Here is a 17,003-nt window from a genome sequence, read left to right as displayed (position 1 = left end):
TTCCTGGGGATCGCCCCAGGAACTAGGTTCATTCCTGCCGAGGAACAAATAGGTTCATTCCTGGGGATCGCCTCAGGAACAATTTTTACTAATCGTTTAAGGAATTTTTATTTTTCTCATATTTTGATTAGTTTGAAATATTTATTTTTCTCATATTTTGATAAGAGTTTATATTATTATTATGTGTAGATTTAGTATGTTGATATTTTAATTAAAAACATTATTCTTAAATTGTGTTGTGTATAAACTCTAATGATTCATAAATTTACAACTATATAATTGAGTGATCTTGTATGAAAAGTTCAATAAAAAATTTGATGGCTACCGTTCTAATAGTTGTCATAAGATATTACAATCAAATGGAAAGCTTCATCAAATAGAATTGTTTGCCCATAGTTGCCTACTATACTTGCTGCAAACACTGAAGTTTTATACTTCAACGATGCAGCAAAACAAATTTTTGTATGTTCCAATTGCAAATACAATATTGGAAATAAGAATTTCTGATTTATTTGTTTTTGTTTTCATGAATCATTCTTTGAATGATGTAAAATGTATCACTATTAGTAGCCTTTAAGTTATGTAAAACATTGTGTCAGTATATATCATGGTCATGAAGTAACACCATTAATGTAATAAGTAATAATTATGTTACTTGAACTTATTACAGGGAAAGAATTTTAGAGTTAGAGAAAGTTCGAGATGACCTGGTTAATCAGAAAGAAGAGTTATTGGTAAGTTGGAAAGCTTGAAATACATCATGGAAATACTATATCTTTTTATTGTATAAATCAAATAAAAAGTTGAAAATATACAATATACTTATTATGATATATTATGTATTTAATGATAACTGCTTTTCATATCAGCAAAAACGATATTTGTGCAGTGGATTTTAATTACTTTGCAAGCTTGAAATGGTTAAATATAGATGCTATAATTTTGCTAGATGTTTGTACTATAGATGTGACATATCACAGGTTTAACAGACACAAAGTATTGTAGCTTTCACTTTTAAAAATCATAAGCTTGGTCTCATACTTTTTGTATAAACGGATTTATTTGAGAGAGCAGACAGTAGTAAAAGGAATTTGGGACTGGGGAGTCTTGTATATCTGAATTTTACTAATAGAAGAAAGAAAATATTTTTAGCAGTTGGTTGCATTTTCATAGATGTATACCACGCTTTTGTTTGAATTCTAAATTTCTTTATCTTGTACGAAATAAAGAAAAGCATTTTTTGTTGAAAAAGATAATGTAGCTTATACTTACAAATTTAAATTGAAAAAAAAGGGAGTAACAATTGAATTTTTTCTTGAAATTTTACAAAATATTGAAAATTCTTATTTAGAAATATCATGTTACCCCCTCCCCCTTCTTTCCATCAAACCTATGAACTAGACATAATTTTGTCCATTTTGAAACCATTTTTTTTTTAAAAGTCAGTTTATTTTATAAGTATACCTGACATATGAAATAGGATATATTTTGGAATTTGACTTCAAAGAAATTTATAATAAAATTCCTAGTTTTATACAAGATTATTTAAAACCCATAATTAACAGACTATTGAACTCAGGAACCTATAAAAAGAAATTACTGTTCCATTAATATTTAGTTGGAAATTTAATAGTTGTGATCTGCCTTTTGTCCTTTTCCTTATTTCCCAAGTTTGTTCCTTGTTTCCATCTTTTATGTCTTTTATATCCATTCCCAGTCTCCCTTTAGCTGTCTGTCCTTCTTTACTGTATTATTATTCATCTGATGCACTTTGAATTGATCTTATATTATACCGGTACTGGTAAAATATACTTTGGGCAATACCACTAAGCAGGAAAATACGACCACAACAACAATGAATACCAAAAGCTATAGTTCAAAATTAATATAGAAACCAAATTTTGTAATCTAAGGTAATCAATGAAAAAAAATCAAAATGATTTATCAAAAGATGTCTACAAAGAGCATAATCTCCTGCAATCCATTTGTTAATGTTTAATAAATTGTAAATTAAGCTTATTTGATAGATTGCCTTTTTAAAGATATCTACCCGGTAGAAATTTTCCATTTCAAATTAACCAAAATAGTTTAACTCCCCTTGTGAATCTGTGACATGAGGGCATCACCAGCCCAGTAGTCAACACTTTGGTGTTGACATGAATATCAATAATGTGGTCATTTTTATGAATTTCCTGTTTACAAAACTTAATTTTTTAAAACCAAGGATTTTCTTATCCCAGGCATAGATTACCTCAGCCGTATTTGGCACAACTTTTTGGAATTTCGGATCCTCAATGCTCTTTAACTTTGTACTTGTTTGGCTTTATAAATATTTTGATATGAACGTCACTGATGAGTCTTATGTAGACGAAACGGGCGTCTGGCATACTAAATTATAATCCTGGTACCTTTGATAACTATTATGACTGGGTTTGATCTAAATAAAGATTTATTTTTGTAAGAGAATATTGGATAATTGTAAATACTAGGTATTGCCCTTAGAAAAAAAGCCGTGCAATCAAGCAGTATGTTAACAGCTATAGTTTTGGCTACTTACAGCCTATTTCAATGAGTGTGTAGGCAAAGGTAATTTCTTTGGTTAGCTTGCTTGTTAGCATTATTAGGTTAGGTAAACTACCCTCCTTTAAGAGTAGACTATTCCAACAGATAACCAATCAATCTGTCTGTAGGACTAGGATACTTCGAAAGGAGGGTAGTATACCTCATCTAATAATGACTTCACAGTTCAGCTAGCAAGCAAGCTAACAAAAGAAATTACCTTTGGCTTCACACTCAATGAAATCGGCTGTAAAGCAAAGTATTTGTTTGATCAATTCATTGTGTGCTGAAAGTGCCTCAGTAAGTCAGCTTGTAATCACAGAATGCTAGCACAGTAATATCACTTCTGTTTCATAGGCTAGCACAGAATTAATATACAAGAAACCCAGACTTGAGGAGTTAGAAAACAAAGTGGAGGAATTACGTCATGCTAATAGACAACTAAGGGAGATAAATGATTCCGTCAATGACAAACTCGATAACTTTCAACAGGTGGGTGATGAATGGAAATTGTCAATAGGAATGGTACTAACTAATATCTGTTGAGTTGAGAGAAAAAAACATTAATATAAGCTTTATTATCGCTATTTTACGAAATTTTCCTTTGATCTTACTGACTGATAATTTCCTTTCTCAGCGGAGTCGAGTGATATGAAAAGTTATTGCTAGAAACTAAGGGTACATGTGGGTTATCAATGAAATTAACAACGTCTTCATAGGTAAAATTGCAATAAACAGATTATCATTGGTCATCTAAACTCGATTGCTTTTCTCACTTTCGATGTACCGGCTCAAGCAAGAAAATCAATCTCGTTGAGACGACCTACCATAATCTATAATTATTATATCTAAAAAAGAATAAGCTTAGATCAGAAGTGTTATTAATTTGAACATATAAACAAGTCTTTAAAAAGCAAGTGATTAGGTATTTCAAGAGGTAATTCTGTATGGACCAGATTTCTAGGCATCAATGCCCCATCAATGTTAAAGCTTTGTGACTGATTTGCAGCAGAAGAAGATTTGACAGTTTATTGTTGCTCAGAAGTAAAGATAATTTTGTGTGATTGCTATGAAGTGTGCTTATTTAGCATTATGGGATAAAAAAAAAGTCAACATTTTAGAATATTTAAATTATGTAAACGAAACTTGAAAAAGTAGCTTTTAAGGGTTAGATTCAAATCCATCTATATAGACCTTGTTTCTGTCTTCAAGTAATTTCCCAACTCCTGTTTTAAAATATGTTATCTCTGTTTTTCTTTCTTAGTCTTTTCTAAGGTAAATTGTCTTTACCTAAAACACCCTTACCAGTTAAAGAAAACTTCCAACACTATTTTATATTTTTGTTCTGTTAACATAAAAATAAAAGTGAATTGCTTGAGTATTGTCTCTGATTGATATTGAACAGATTGACCAGTATTCAGAGCTAGTAAGTAAGACTAGGAAAGATATAATGTATATAATATGATATATATTTAACTTCTGCTTTAACAACAATTGGCTTTTAATATATCTGTTTTAGGTCAAAGTAATGTAATGTAATACAAAACATGTTTAACCCTGCTGCATTTATATGCCTGTCCCAAGTTAGGAGCCTTTGTATAAAAAATTTATAGCTTGATCCTTTTGTATGTTTCAGAGTTTAGTGTTTTGTCCTTTTTAGTGCAATTAGTACACATGTTTGTTTAGAGGCTGGCTGAAGCATACCTCTGAGTGCAGGGTTATCTCGCTGTGTTGAAGACCCATTGGTGGCTATTTTTGCTCTTTGGTCAGGTTGTTGTCTTATTGACACATTCTCCAGTTCCATTCTCAATTTTATAGGTCACTTGATAGAAAGAAATCTAGTATCTTGTTAAATTAGTTTGGTAGATCGAGAATTATTGAATGGTCTCAAAAAAATTTGTTGTTACATGAACAGCAATTTGTTTTAGACTTAAAACAACTGTTCCAACAGTATTTTATATTTTCAACATGTTCGCTCATAGAGTAACAGTCCACTTGAAAACATATCACCTTATGTAGACACATTATTCTGACTTCAATCTGATTGATCTTTGGCTTAATGTCTTGTGCTGGGTTGAATGCAGAACAGCAGTGTTCAGTTTTTCAATTGTCAGTGCATAGCTAATGATCTTCTACATGATACAGGAGAACATAACCTCAATAGTCTCAAATACATGTACTTGTAAAGTGGTGATTCCCTTAGTAGAAAGATGACTGCCCTTCATTAGTTATTTTAGTGGAGTTCTCCTGTATCTCATTGGTAGAGTGGTGGCATAATGTATCAGTGACCCTAGGTTCAAACCCTGACTGGTAATTTTGATAAAATAAGCATGCTCTTCTGTTCTGTTTAAATCTCAAACAGAAAAGGCCATAACAACTAATTGAAATTTTATGAATTGAATATGGTTTAATGTTGGTTATAGTCATGTTATATTGATACCAGCTTCCCCAGACCTGCAATGCCCTCCATTAACTGCAATGCTCTCAATTAACTGCAACAGCAAAGTATTCCTTTAGTCTAGTTGGTAGATTGGTGGTTTACTTTGCCAGGGGTAAATGTTTGAAACCTATCTGAATCAGTTGTAAAATCTTTCTCTACTGTTCAAGGTACCTAAGGTTGCATCTTAGATAGTGCCAAAATTACATGTTATTTATCATTGTTCCAATTCTTTATATAATGTCATAACATTGTTATCCTCTCTATTTCCCTTATTTTTTCAGTGACATCCTACAATATATGCCTAATCCCTAATGTTACATATTAGGATTTCTCTGCTGACAAAAAAATCTTACTTTTGAAGCTAGAAAAGTATATAAGATATATGTACATTCTCCCTGTTTCTTATGTAATATTCTGTCTTAAAGATTACTAAACTTTCCTTTCTAAATGTTAATGTTATAATAAAAGATATTGTAGAATTTCATATTGAACATATAACTTTACTATATTTCTTAAGCTGTCTTACTGTTACCTCTTGAAATCTTTTATTTTTAGAGTTAAAAAAAAACCCAAAACATCGAAAGTTTACAATTTCAGTAATAACTGCATCAACATGTATGGAATGGTTATGTTTTTCAAGGTCATAGCATCATACTATTAAAATTTTGTTATAAATTTGGCATTACATTGAAATTAAATGGATAATTAAAAATGTAGTTGCCACTTTTCTTTAGAAAATAATACTTTTTCAATTAAATTTGTGAAGATATAACACTATGTGTCTTGGAAGACTTCCAGTTTTATTTAGGTTTAAACTTTTTATAAAAAACTGTATACTGTAGTGGATCTACTACAGGTGCCAAGTAACATAATTCTGCTTGGAACAGTGATACAATTATTTTCTATTCCATGAAACAGTTTTAAACTCAGTAAAAGAATATTTTTAACGGTTTATTTGGTTTATTATGAAATTATGTTAATAGAATATATGTATTAAATGAATTTGTAATTTTAGGAAAATTTAGAAATGAAGGAAGCATTAGTCAGCTCAGCACCAAAGATAGAAGTAGACAGGTTAGAATTGTTTTAACTAACATTGCTTATGTTAATTGACTTTTCAATGAAGTACACACATTGAGCATCTGAATAAATTGTAGTTTCATGACTCAAAAATACATGACAAATTAGCTTTCACTATGCCAAACATTTAATCAAAAGTAATAGCCATTTGACTCAAGAATAAAATTGAGAATGGAAATGGGGAATGTGTCAAAGAGACAACAACCCGACCAAATAAAAAACAACAGCAGAGGGTCACCAACAGGTCTTCAATGTAGCGAGAAATTCCCGCACCCGGAGGTGTCCTTCAGCTAGCCCCTAAACAAATATATACTAGTCCAGTGATAATGAACGCCATACTAATTTCCAAATTGTACACAAGAAACTAAAATTAAAATAATACAAGACTAACAAAGGCCAGAGGCTCCTGACTTGGGACAGGCGCAAAAATGCGGCGGGGTTAAACATGTTTGTGAGATCTCAACCCTCCCCCTATACCTCTAACCAATGTAGAAAAGTAAACGTATAACAATACGCACATTAAAATTCAGTTCAAGAGAAGTCCGAGTCTGATGTCAGAAGATGTAACCAAAGAAAATAAACAAAATGACAATAATACATAAATAACAACAGACTACTAGCAGTTAACTGACATGCCAGCTCCAGACTTTAATTAAACTGACTGAAAGATTATGATTTCATCATATGAACATCAGGCACAATCCTTCCCGTTAGGGGTTTAGTATCATACCATCATAACATATATGAGAAGAACATAACCCGTGTCATGCCAACAACTGTTTTTAGAATAAATGTGTTTAGTTCCGATGCAAAGACCTTATCAGTGACTCAATATTAACGCCAACATATGCAATCTTTAATGACTTGACAACAGTATCGTAAATTATATCCCTTCTTAATAAGTCTATTCAAAGGTTTTGTAAGTTTCTGAGGTGAATACTGACACCTTTGTGCTTTATAAAGAATATTACCAAAAAAAAAACTTTATTAAATAAGTGTCCTTTTTGTGCTTTATTTTTTTATGTCTTCATCTTTGTAGTTGATTAAGATAAGTGATGGTATCATATAGAGATAATCAGATACATTTTGTTTAGTTTAAATTGAGAAAACAATCTTGTTCATATTTGTAAGCGTCATTTTGACTTATTTATGTTTTCCAAGACACATCTGATTTTACGTTTTACATAGTATAGCTGTACTATTTTAGACAAGTTTTATACATTTAGTATTCTGTTAATAGATTCTGGTATATTCATATTACCCTTTGTAATAATATATCACCAATATTTTGAACAATTACAAATCATATTTAAAAATGATGTATATATTTATGTGCAAATGTATTAGCTTAGAAGATGTTTTTCATGTTTATTGTAGTATTTATTTTAAAGAAAGACTTTATATGTTTCAGACTCAGACAAGAAAGAGATCAGTTGGAAGATGAATGTGAACAGTTACGTAGGGAGAAAGATAGTTTACAAACAAGACATGAAGAATACGTCAAAGATTATGGGCCTGAAGGAGAGGTATCTTATCAAGGTATGCAATTTAAAAAAGAGTTCATTATATAGACTCATCAGTGAAAATGATCTTTGAATTAAGCATTCCTTGTAATTGGAACAATTCCCAAAATGAATGATTTTAAAAAGATGCAAAATTTCCAAAAATAATCAAATTATCCCAATTACAACAATTCAATCAAAGTATATCTGTACAACTATGATCCAATGTGTTTGCTGTATAACCAGGATGAAAGAACAACAATGATAACTTTGATATTTTAACTCCTCTATATAACAGGGTTTGAAAACAATATCTTATGTGGTAATTTCAGTATAATAGCTAAAAATACCAAAATAATGTTGACATCTAATACAAAGTATTTTACTTGGTTTGACTTTTAGCATCATTATTGCACCATAAGCATGACAACTCAAGTATTTGATTACTTATTTTAAGAAAAACTCAAAGTCAATAAACTGAACAGAGAGAAAGAAGATTTAGAAAAACAAGTAGCTCTAATCAACGGCCAGTTACTCTTAGTGGAATCTAGTAAGAAAAGATTGGACGAGGTGGTAGAAGATTTACAAACAGAAATTGTACACTTAAGAAAAGAATTGGAGGAGGCTGAGAAACAGTATGTATTGATAAATCTTCACAGGCTTCACTGCAAATATATTCCTTTATTATCTTTTCAAAAGTTGTTATCCTGCAATCAACCAACTGTTGTACTTATCACATATATATTTATTGTTTCTTTATTTGTATAATATACATATGAAGTCTCCCCTTATCCCGATTTCATTTAGAGAGAACAGTAATGTTGAAAAATACTGTTTACTCCACAGTTTATTTTGGGATCCTTATTTTTATTAAGTCATTTAGATTTCTGTCAATTAAATTCAAATATTAAAAAAGACAAATTAACATTCGTTTGTCACTGTAAAATTACAGGATAAAAAAATAGCATACAATACATTAAGTGTTCTCCCCAGGGCCTTTTAGCCTCGTAGTAATGTGATGCTGTAATCTTAAATTTGATGCTACCTGAAGTGGTTTTCTTATAGATTATGTTATGGATGTGATGCTATAATTTTTAGAATTAAGATGGTATTTCAATTTCCCCTGTTTACCAGGATGCTAAATGAAATATCAGGGGAGAACACTGAGTCATTGTCAGAAAAAATATGATTATTTGATACAAAACAGGGGAAAAGCTGAGTGGGTCAAGCTTTTTATCCTGTATCTCTGGCTCATACAAATAAGGTATATTTCCAACAATTAACATTGATTGTACAGATCAGTCATTTTTGTTTTTTTAATTTATCCTTTCTATCCCTTTCAATTTTATACCAAGAACATTTAAATAAAATGGCATTTAAAATATTGATTTAAAATTTCTGGTTTCAAAAGAAGGATGAAATAAACTTATTTATAAACAATTTCTGGTTTAAACAATTCTGTGATCCTAATTTACCATGATTTATGAATCAAATCCGTCTGATAATAATTTATTTGAATTATCTCCCTTGTTTCCTGCAGTAAATTTGCGTATGTATAACAGCTAGTTCGAGACGTTCTTCTCTTTTTTGTTGACACAGCATCAATCTTAGTTGCTGCACAAACATGTTCATTTCATTGTAAAATTATTTTAGAATCGTACAATTACGTCAACATTGTCAGAGTCAGATTCGGTGAGAACTGTGGAATGGTTAACTTATAACTAAAGTTTAGCTTGAATAATTGTATTGATATGGTATTGAGAATGGTTAGGTTTAAACATAATTGTTATTTCTAATACATTTTATGGTAATATGTGAAGAAGCAGTGAAATTTTATTAATAACTAACTCCAGTTGCTGAAACTAATTGGAGTAATTGAAAAGCATTTGAAAATTTTATGATAAAGGAAAAAAAGACTTCTGTTTTTATATAAAAATGAGGAGATGTGGTATGATTACCGAATGAAACGAATATTCATCAGTGTGAACATGGAGTGGTAGTAAACATCTTTGTACTGTAACAACTAACTTAAAATTTCTTTTGTTTATTTTCATAGCTTTTGAATGAAAATTATCTATTCACTACATTAACAAATTGTGTTCATTTTTAGCTCACCTGGCCCTAAGGGCCAAGTGAGCTTTTCTCATCACTTGGCGTCCGGCGTCCGGCGTCGTTAACTTTTACAAAAATCTTCTCCTCTGAAACTACTTGGCCAAATTAAACCAAACTTGGCCATAATCATTATTAGGGTATCTAGTTTAAAAATTGTGTCCCGTGACCTGCCCAACCTTCCAAAATGGCCGCCATGGCTAAAAATAGAACATAGGGGTAAAATGCAGTTTTTGGCTTATAACTCAAAAACCAAAGCATTTAGAGCAAATCTGACTGGGTAAAATTGTTCATCAGGTCAAGATCTATCTGCCCTGAAATTTTCAGATGAATCGGACAACCCGTTGTTGGGTTGCTGCCCCTGAATTGGTAATTTTAAGGAAATTTTGCTGTTTTTGGTTATTATCTTGAATATTATTATAGATAGAGATAAACTGTAAACGGCAATAATGTTCAGCAAAGTAAGATTTACAAATAAGTCAACATGACCGAAATGGTCAGTTGACCCATTTAGGAGTTATTGCCCTTTATAGTCAATTTTTAACCATTTTTCGTAAATCTTAGTAATGTTTTACAAAAATCTTCTCCTCTGAAACTACTGGGCCAAGTTAATTATAGATAGAGATAACTGTAAGCAGCTAATATATTCAGTAAATTAAGATGTACAAACACATCACCATCACCAAAACACAATTTTGTCATGAATCAATCTGCGTCCTTTGTTTAATATTCACATAGACCAAGGTGAGCGACACAGGCTCTTTAGAGCCTCTAGTTTATATTTTGCTAGATATTTTAAACTGCCAACAGATTGTGGAGTTTTGTTTTTTAAACTAGACGCCTAATTTGCTAACCAAATATTTTTGTTTTCAGTCCTATGTGAGTTTGATGTGGCAAGATATTTTTGTAATTTTAAAGCACATGCCACAAATACAAACTTTAGGTTATAAAACAGTGCAAATGATCACTGGTATAGCATGCTGTAGATGGTTATAATTGTGTTTATAATGCTTTATATTCTGTGCTTTAAGGGAAGCTCTGAGGATATATCATGGTGCAAGGTATTGGATTATTTCCCTTGCCCTTCAAATAGACTTGTGTTTTCATAATTGGATATTGTATTTATTCATTTAGAGTTTTATTCATCTGTCTGACTTCTTAATATTTATTTATTAGAACATGTAGTAATATATTAATTGAACTTTTTTCAATAGTTTGTAAATGGCATTTATTGATCTGAAATGCCAGTAGTTTATTGGAATCCTTCACTTTGGAAGTATATAGCTGTTCTTCAAACAAATGAGATTATAAAAGTCATGTGTATAATAACAGAAAAGAGTACCTAAATCATATTTGATATCGTAATTTGAATGCATAATGGAAATGATTTCGGATATTATTGAATTAACTTTCTTTCTACAAATGAGCCTTTCATTCCACACAAATTTTATATTTCCAGCTTTAGTAATAACATTTTAGGATACACAAGTCTTTTTGAAATAGAGTTATCTCCCTTGCACCTTGTGTGTTATCGTAATTGTTATCCCTTCTGACAAATCAATATAACAATGAAGAATGGTGTGATTTTCACAGTGTGTTTTAGTTTTATTCGTCACTTTATGATGGGTGACAAGTGTATAGCCCTTTTTTACCCATTGGTAAAAAAAAATTAGAGCACAGAAGACATTATTTCAGAAGTTTAAAGTAAAGACCAGTTTTCATCAAATTGTTATCTAAATTATTATAATTGGCACAGGCTTTATATTCTATTCAATAGTTTTAATATATTGATAAATTTAGTTGGACTGTTCTTGACAAAATCATATGCAATTTACAAAATCTATATTTTAAAACAAGCTTAGTTCATTCTGTAAATTAAAAAAAAAAATATGATACTTACAATATTATAACTATTAAACAATTCATGATTATTAGCATTTTCTATTTTCTTAATATCATTTTGTGCATTTGTTTTGTTATCAGACCAGTAAGTGGACCGGAAGTGGACCATCTTCAGTCTGAGATTGAGGCTCTAAGGGAGGAGTTAGAGAGAACACAAAGAGAGAAGAACAAGAAAGATACACTAATCAGAAGCCTGAAAGATGTAAGCTCAATTATGATTGGTTGTCAGGACATCTTGTGACTTATATCTATAGTCTGTACTGCGTCTTTCATTTTGTGTCTTTATTGCTTAACTTGAGTTTTCCCCTATGTATATACTTGTATATATTGTCATAATCATTCTTATATTGTGCTTATGTATTTGAGAAGTGTAGACTGTAGGTGTAATGTAATTTATACTTTTTAATGACAGGTCATTTTCTACAAGTACATGTATAGATATAATCTATAGGACAATTTTCTTAGTGACACAAAGTATGCATATTTTTAAGAGATGCTGTATACAAAATATGCAAACATGGAAGCACAAGGATATATCAAAAAGTAAACTTTACTTTTATTAAAACATATAACGCCTTGTGATATACATAGTCACATCAAGATATTGTTTGGAAACCTGTTTTAATAAAATAATTGGGAAATTTGCAGAGCCCATAACATTCTGAAAAGTATTTTTTGTACTCTTATTTTATGTATCCTGATTTTCTATCAGGACCTTGAGGATGAAAGAACTAAACAACCCCATGAAATAAGAGTAAGTAGTTGGTTGTCATGGTAACCATTGGTTTCTTTGGTTTCTCTTTAGCGATGTATCAAAGTTGATGGTAGTTTATTGGGTAGTGATCAGTGCACATTATGAGCAATTTTATTATTATTATTTTTTTTAGAATTTTCTTTTAATTTTTGACAAGAATGGTATAAAAGTAGCAAAGTTATTTTTAGTGTCAATGGTTGTTGTCACTTGCACTTATGCATAGTTCATAATCATTTCCATCGATCATAAACTGATAAAGATTTTGATAGACTATGGAAACATCATAGTTTCATCACAATCAAACTTCAATAACATAATAAGATAATAATAATTTTAACGATATTAAAAGATATTGGAATATAAGGAATTTTTGGTGATGGTTCATTCATATTTATTTTAAAGATAGGCACATTGATGTATACTTTTATCTTCAAACATATTTATTTTGATTGTAAAAGATTTTTTAATGTTGAAATCTAGATTTTCAAGAGGAAAACTTTAAAAGCAGATTTGCCAGATTTGCAGATTTAAGTTGGTTTGCCTTAAATTTGTCTTGCCTGTTCAGTAAAGGTGATCTCAACACACATTTCTCTAAGATCTTTCTTCACCAATTAGAAAAAATTGAGAAAAGCAAGTTTGTCTTGCCTGATCAGTTTGATTTCAATAGGTTAATAGTCAATCTTTTATGTAATAATCTGAGTAGATATGATAAGTGGAAAGATGATTGATTGATTGATTTTTAGAGGTTTATCAGCACTATTGGCTATTTTGTGTGGCCAGTTTTCATTGATGGAGAAACCAGAGTGCCAAGAGAGAACCTCTGACCTTTGGCGGGAAAATTTGCAGGATAATCCTAAACAATTAAGATTGGAGGCACCGCACCTGTCATGTGTGGGGCTTGAACTTGTAACCTAAGTTGTGACAGGCTATGTATAGTAGGTGAACTCCTTAGACCACTTGGCAACCAAGGCCCCTATAAGTGGAAAGCGAATATATACATCATGTACTTGTCTTCACAATAAAGCTAATAATAAATTTTTCATTTTGTATCATTTTCTGTTTCATAATGCACATGATCATTGCACTAAAACTGTATATCACTTTGATGCATTGCATATATATTGCTCCTCATATTACATTTCAAGGGATACTAAACAAGATAATCAGGAAATTCTCTTGTTTTCATGGTTATAAGACGTGCTAATATCAACTGACAATTAATAAAGACAAACCAAGATTTTTGAGAGAAAAAAAATTGGAATGGAAACAGAGAATATCCTTCATTTTTTTCCACACCTAATTCATACATTCTTTATTATAATAAATACTTGTGGAATAATAATGTGGATTGAGGTTTATAATAACTCATATGTAATTCTTTTATTGCTTGCTGTGGAATATTTTTATCCATATCCTTTGAAATTTATGCATTTTTTTCAACTTTCATCTATAATTTACATATCTTATGCATGCGGTTTGGTTAAATATTTTATGTAACCATAATATTTAATTTATTTTGATTGTTAAAAAAGGATTGACTTTTAAATAACCCACAAAATACTAATTTGATAAACAAAACTGAAGTGTTCTCTACTAAATTTACATTAGCTTCGGGTCAACCAGTTTAAACATTTGTGTTGCATTTTTGAATGCTTTACTAACAATTTATTTTGACATATTAATTGTTAGATGGATAACTAAAAGTGTTGACCTCATACATATCTGTCCATCCTTCATATAGTGTTAATCCAAGTCCATCCTTCCAGTCTTTCTGAAATCTAACAGTTGGGCAGAGCTTTTTTTGTTATTGCTGCTCATCAGTAGCAGATATTTGATACATTAGGGTATAATGATGGCTTTCAGATCTAGTTTGCCTTTTTTCATGTCAAGTTTTGGAAAATGTGATTTATTAGAAAGATTTGAGTAAGTAATACATGTATATGTCTTTTCCAAACTACAAAAAGCTTACATACAGGTTAAACATTTTTCAGAAAGAAGCATATCAGATTTGCTCTATTTGTTGAACAAAACTTAATTTCATTATCTTGTTCCCGTTTAATTTTCACCTGCTCTTTGTAAGAAAACTCAAAACAAAGCTTTCAAAGTGTTGAAAAATGAACTATTGACAACAGAATGTTAAAGATCTTGCTCAACTGGGTTGCGTTCAATATAGTAGCGGCTACATTTTTTTGTACGTAGTTTTTTGTCTACTGAACAAATAGCTAGCCTAGCTGCTATCAATGTCTATGTAGCTAGCCTGCAGCTAGGCTAGCTTCACGTTCAATTGTCATAAATCTACCTAGCCCTATGTAGCCGCTACGATATTGAACGCAACCCTGGTCAACAGTGTGACTCTGTTTTCATATTCAATGATATAACAATCATGTAATTTCAGTTGAAAATTGAAATATAAAATTCAGAATAATCTGGTTTATTTATAGGAATCCTTGGATGATGTCGGTTCAGAATTAACGGAGGTCAAAGGTGAACTTCATAAGTTGATTGGTGTGATACAAGATAAAGACAGAAATATTGAAACCTTGGAATCAGAACTAAAGTTATCTAAAGAAAATCTTAACAGGAAGTAAGTTGGTTGTCATTTGATTGTTTCCCTTGACATTGATCATAGTCATTCTTGAAGCAGATTACACAATCTGAGGACAGACAGAGAGAAAACCAGTAACAGTTATCTGAGTTGTGAGCACTGACTATTGACAAATACCCTTTTAAAGACATATAAACAATTACCAGATGTTTATTGTACATGATCAAAACCTAATACACAGCTGTGCAAGGCTCAAGCTTTGAGAATTTTCAATCCCTTATTGCTGTCAGATTTATTCTTTGATTCTAGTAGAATAGTTAAAAAAAATATTTTCCTCTGAAATTCTTTTTAGCAATTAAGGGGGTAATTTGACATGTGAGTGATTTGGATTCCTTGCATATGAAATGGTAGTTTGGATACAGTTAAAGCCATTATATTGATAACAAGAATTATTTTTTACAGAGAGAGAGAAATGAGGGGGATGGGTAGTGACTCTGATGACAGATCTCTAGGGTAAGACTATAAGAAAGTCAACAATTTCTATTGCATTCATTTCCCGTACAAATTGAAAATACTGAATTATGTTCATTTCATGTTATCTATTTACTCTATTCTGTGTTTTTATAAATAATTATTAAGTATCTCTTTAAAAAGAATAACCTTGTAATGATCTAAGTCTGAAAATTGTAGTCAAATACAGACATGATACAGATATTCTTATTTATTAAATACTTGCCACTGGACATTAAGCAAATAACAATCAATCAATCTGATATCATGGTTTATGAGACGTATATAAATGTCATTTATAGAATTGAATTTACACAGATCTTTATTTAAATAATTGTCTACAAAATACTAATTAAAAAATTGTTATAAGAATATGGAAAAGGTAATTTTTATGTCTGTGTGGCGCCAGCCTTCCTTTTGTTTTATTATTATCTGTCTACAGCTTCTTTTTATTTTTATTGCCCTGTTTTTGAAGTTTTAACAGAAAACATCCAGTATTAGTAATAAGTGTTTGTCCAAAGTTTGCTTTATTTTGTACTAATGTTTTATTTTAGGAGAGGAGGACGATCTAGAATTCCCAGGTCTATTTAGCTTCACTTTTACACAACTTATATTTTACCAACACAAAGATAGTTCTGGAGTGTTTTTTATCATTTGCAGTTTCAGTTTTTTTTTTCTATCATTCATATTTTTATTTAGCTATATCTATCATTTAATTTATAAATAGTTTTTCTATTGGATACTTCTTCAACATTAAATTTAACTGTTATTTTCTCTTCTGCTTAGTTTTTTGACTAAAAAGACTATTATTTTGATTAATAAAACTTTCAGTTTTGTCTAACAAAGAATATAAAGGAAAGGCTAGTTTTGCTTTCATTATGTAAACAATTTGATAAGCAACATAAAAAAAAACAAGGTGTGGTATGATTGTCAATGAGACAACTCTCCACTCAATTCCTGGTCATGCTGATTTGCATATCATGTACATGTAAAATATTGAAAAACTGCCTACAAAAACATTCATATATAACTAAATTCTCAATAAAAGCTTCATTTAAATAATACTGTGGTCGAGTCATTTTTCCTCATTGATTTGTGGAGTGAATAGAGCACAGTTTGTTTCCCTCCTCACTTACAATCAGTTTACATAACAGTATTACCAGTATTCAGTGATCCTGACATCATCAAGCAACCCAATGTCTGTTTTGTTATGTTTGTCATGTGTCCTTAAAGTGTTCATTGTCAACCACCATTTATATGTTCATTATGTGTGCACATGGGATGTCATGTGTTTTTTCATCTATAATCTATACATATACACAGTGGTTGCATAGATTTAAATGGAGTATTAATCAATAGAAAATATAATGTTGTGTCCTGCTTTGGAAAAAGATAGAATTTTCAGTTTGAAATACAGAGTAGATTATTCAATTGATTGGTTTTATGTTTTATTATATTTCTTTATTAGATTTCTTTTCCTGTGGCATTTACATCTGATTTAATATAGAGCAATTAGCACAAATAGATTTTGTAGTAGTAGTAAAAGCTTGAAGACTTTAATATAGTTTTTTCTGTTGAGAATGGAAATGGGGAGTGTGTCAA

General features: G+C 30.5%; 1 protein-coding gene across 17 annotated transcripts in view; it reads left to right on the top strand.

Moving 5' to 3' along the window:
• The window catches only part of LOC143071444 (uncharacterized), an 82,693-nt gene that overhangs the window by 52,396 nt on the left and 13,294 nt on the right, over positions 1–17,003 (top strand). For 8 of the 17 annotated variants that reach the window (XM_076245724.1, XM_076245712.1, XM_076245710.1 and 5 more), the window contains 12 exons: positions 671–734; positions 2,917–3,051; positions 3,965–3,985; positions 6,015–6,073; positions 7,491–7,618; positions 8,039–8,216; positions 10,722–10,751; positions 11,674–11,794; positions 12,305–12,346; positions 14,788–14,930; positions 15,354–15,404; positions 15,956–15,982. In XM_076245724.1, coding sequence (XP_076101839.1) covers positions 671–734; positions 2,917–3,051; positions 3,965–3,985; positions 6,015–6,073; positions 7,491–7,618; positions 8,039–8,216; positions 10,722–10,751; positions 11,674–11,794; positions 12,305–12,346; positions 14,788–14,930; positions 15,354–15,404; positions 15,956–15,982 — 999 coding nt within the window. The remainder of the gene's footprint in view (positions 1–670; positions 735–2,916; positions 3,052–3,964; positions 3,986–6,014; positions 6,074–7,490; positions 7,619–8,038; positions 8,217–10,721; positions 10,752–11,673; positions 11,795–12,304; positions 12,347–14,787; positions 14,931–15,353; positions 15,405–15,955; positions 15,983–17,003) is intronic. The other 9 variants (XM_076245719.1, XM_076245715.1, XM_076245716.1 and 6 more) reach the window with 7 other exon arrangements.

The sequence above is a fragment of the Mytilus galloprovincialis genome, chromosome 4 (assembly GCF_965363235.1).
Source record: "Mytilus galloprovincialis chromosome 4, xbMytGall1.hap1.1, whole genome shotgun sequence".
Classification (NCBI taxonomy): Eukaryota; Metazoa; Mollusca; class Bivalvia; order Mytilida; family Mytilidae; genus Mytilus; species Mytilus galloprovincialis.
The sequence above is the reverse complement of the archived record's forward strand: the minus strand, read 5'-3'. Positions and strand labels throughout refer to the sequence as shown.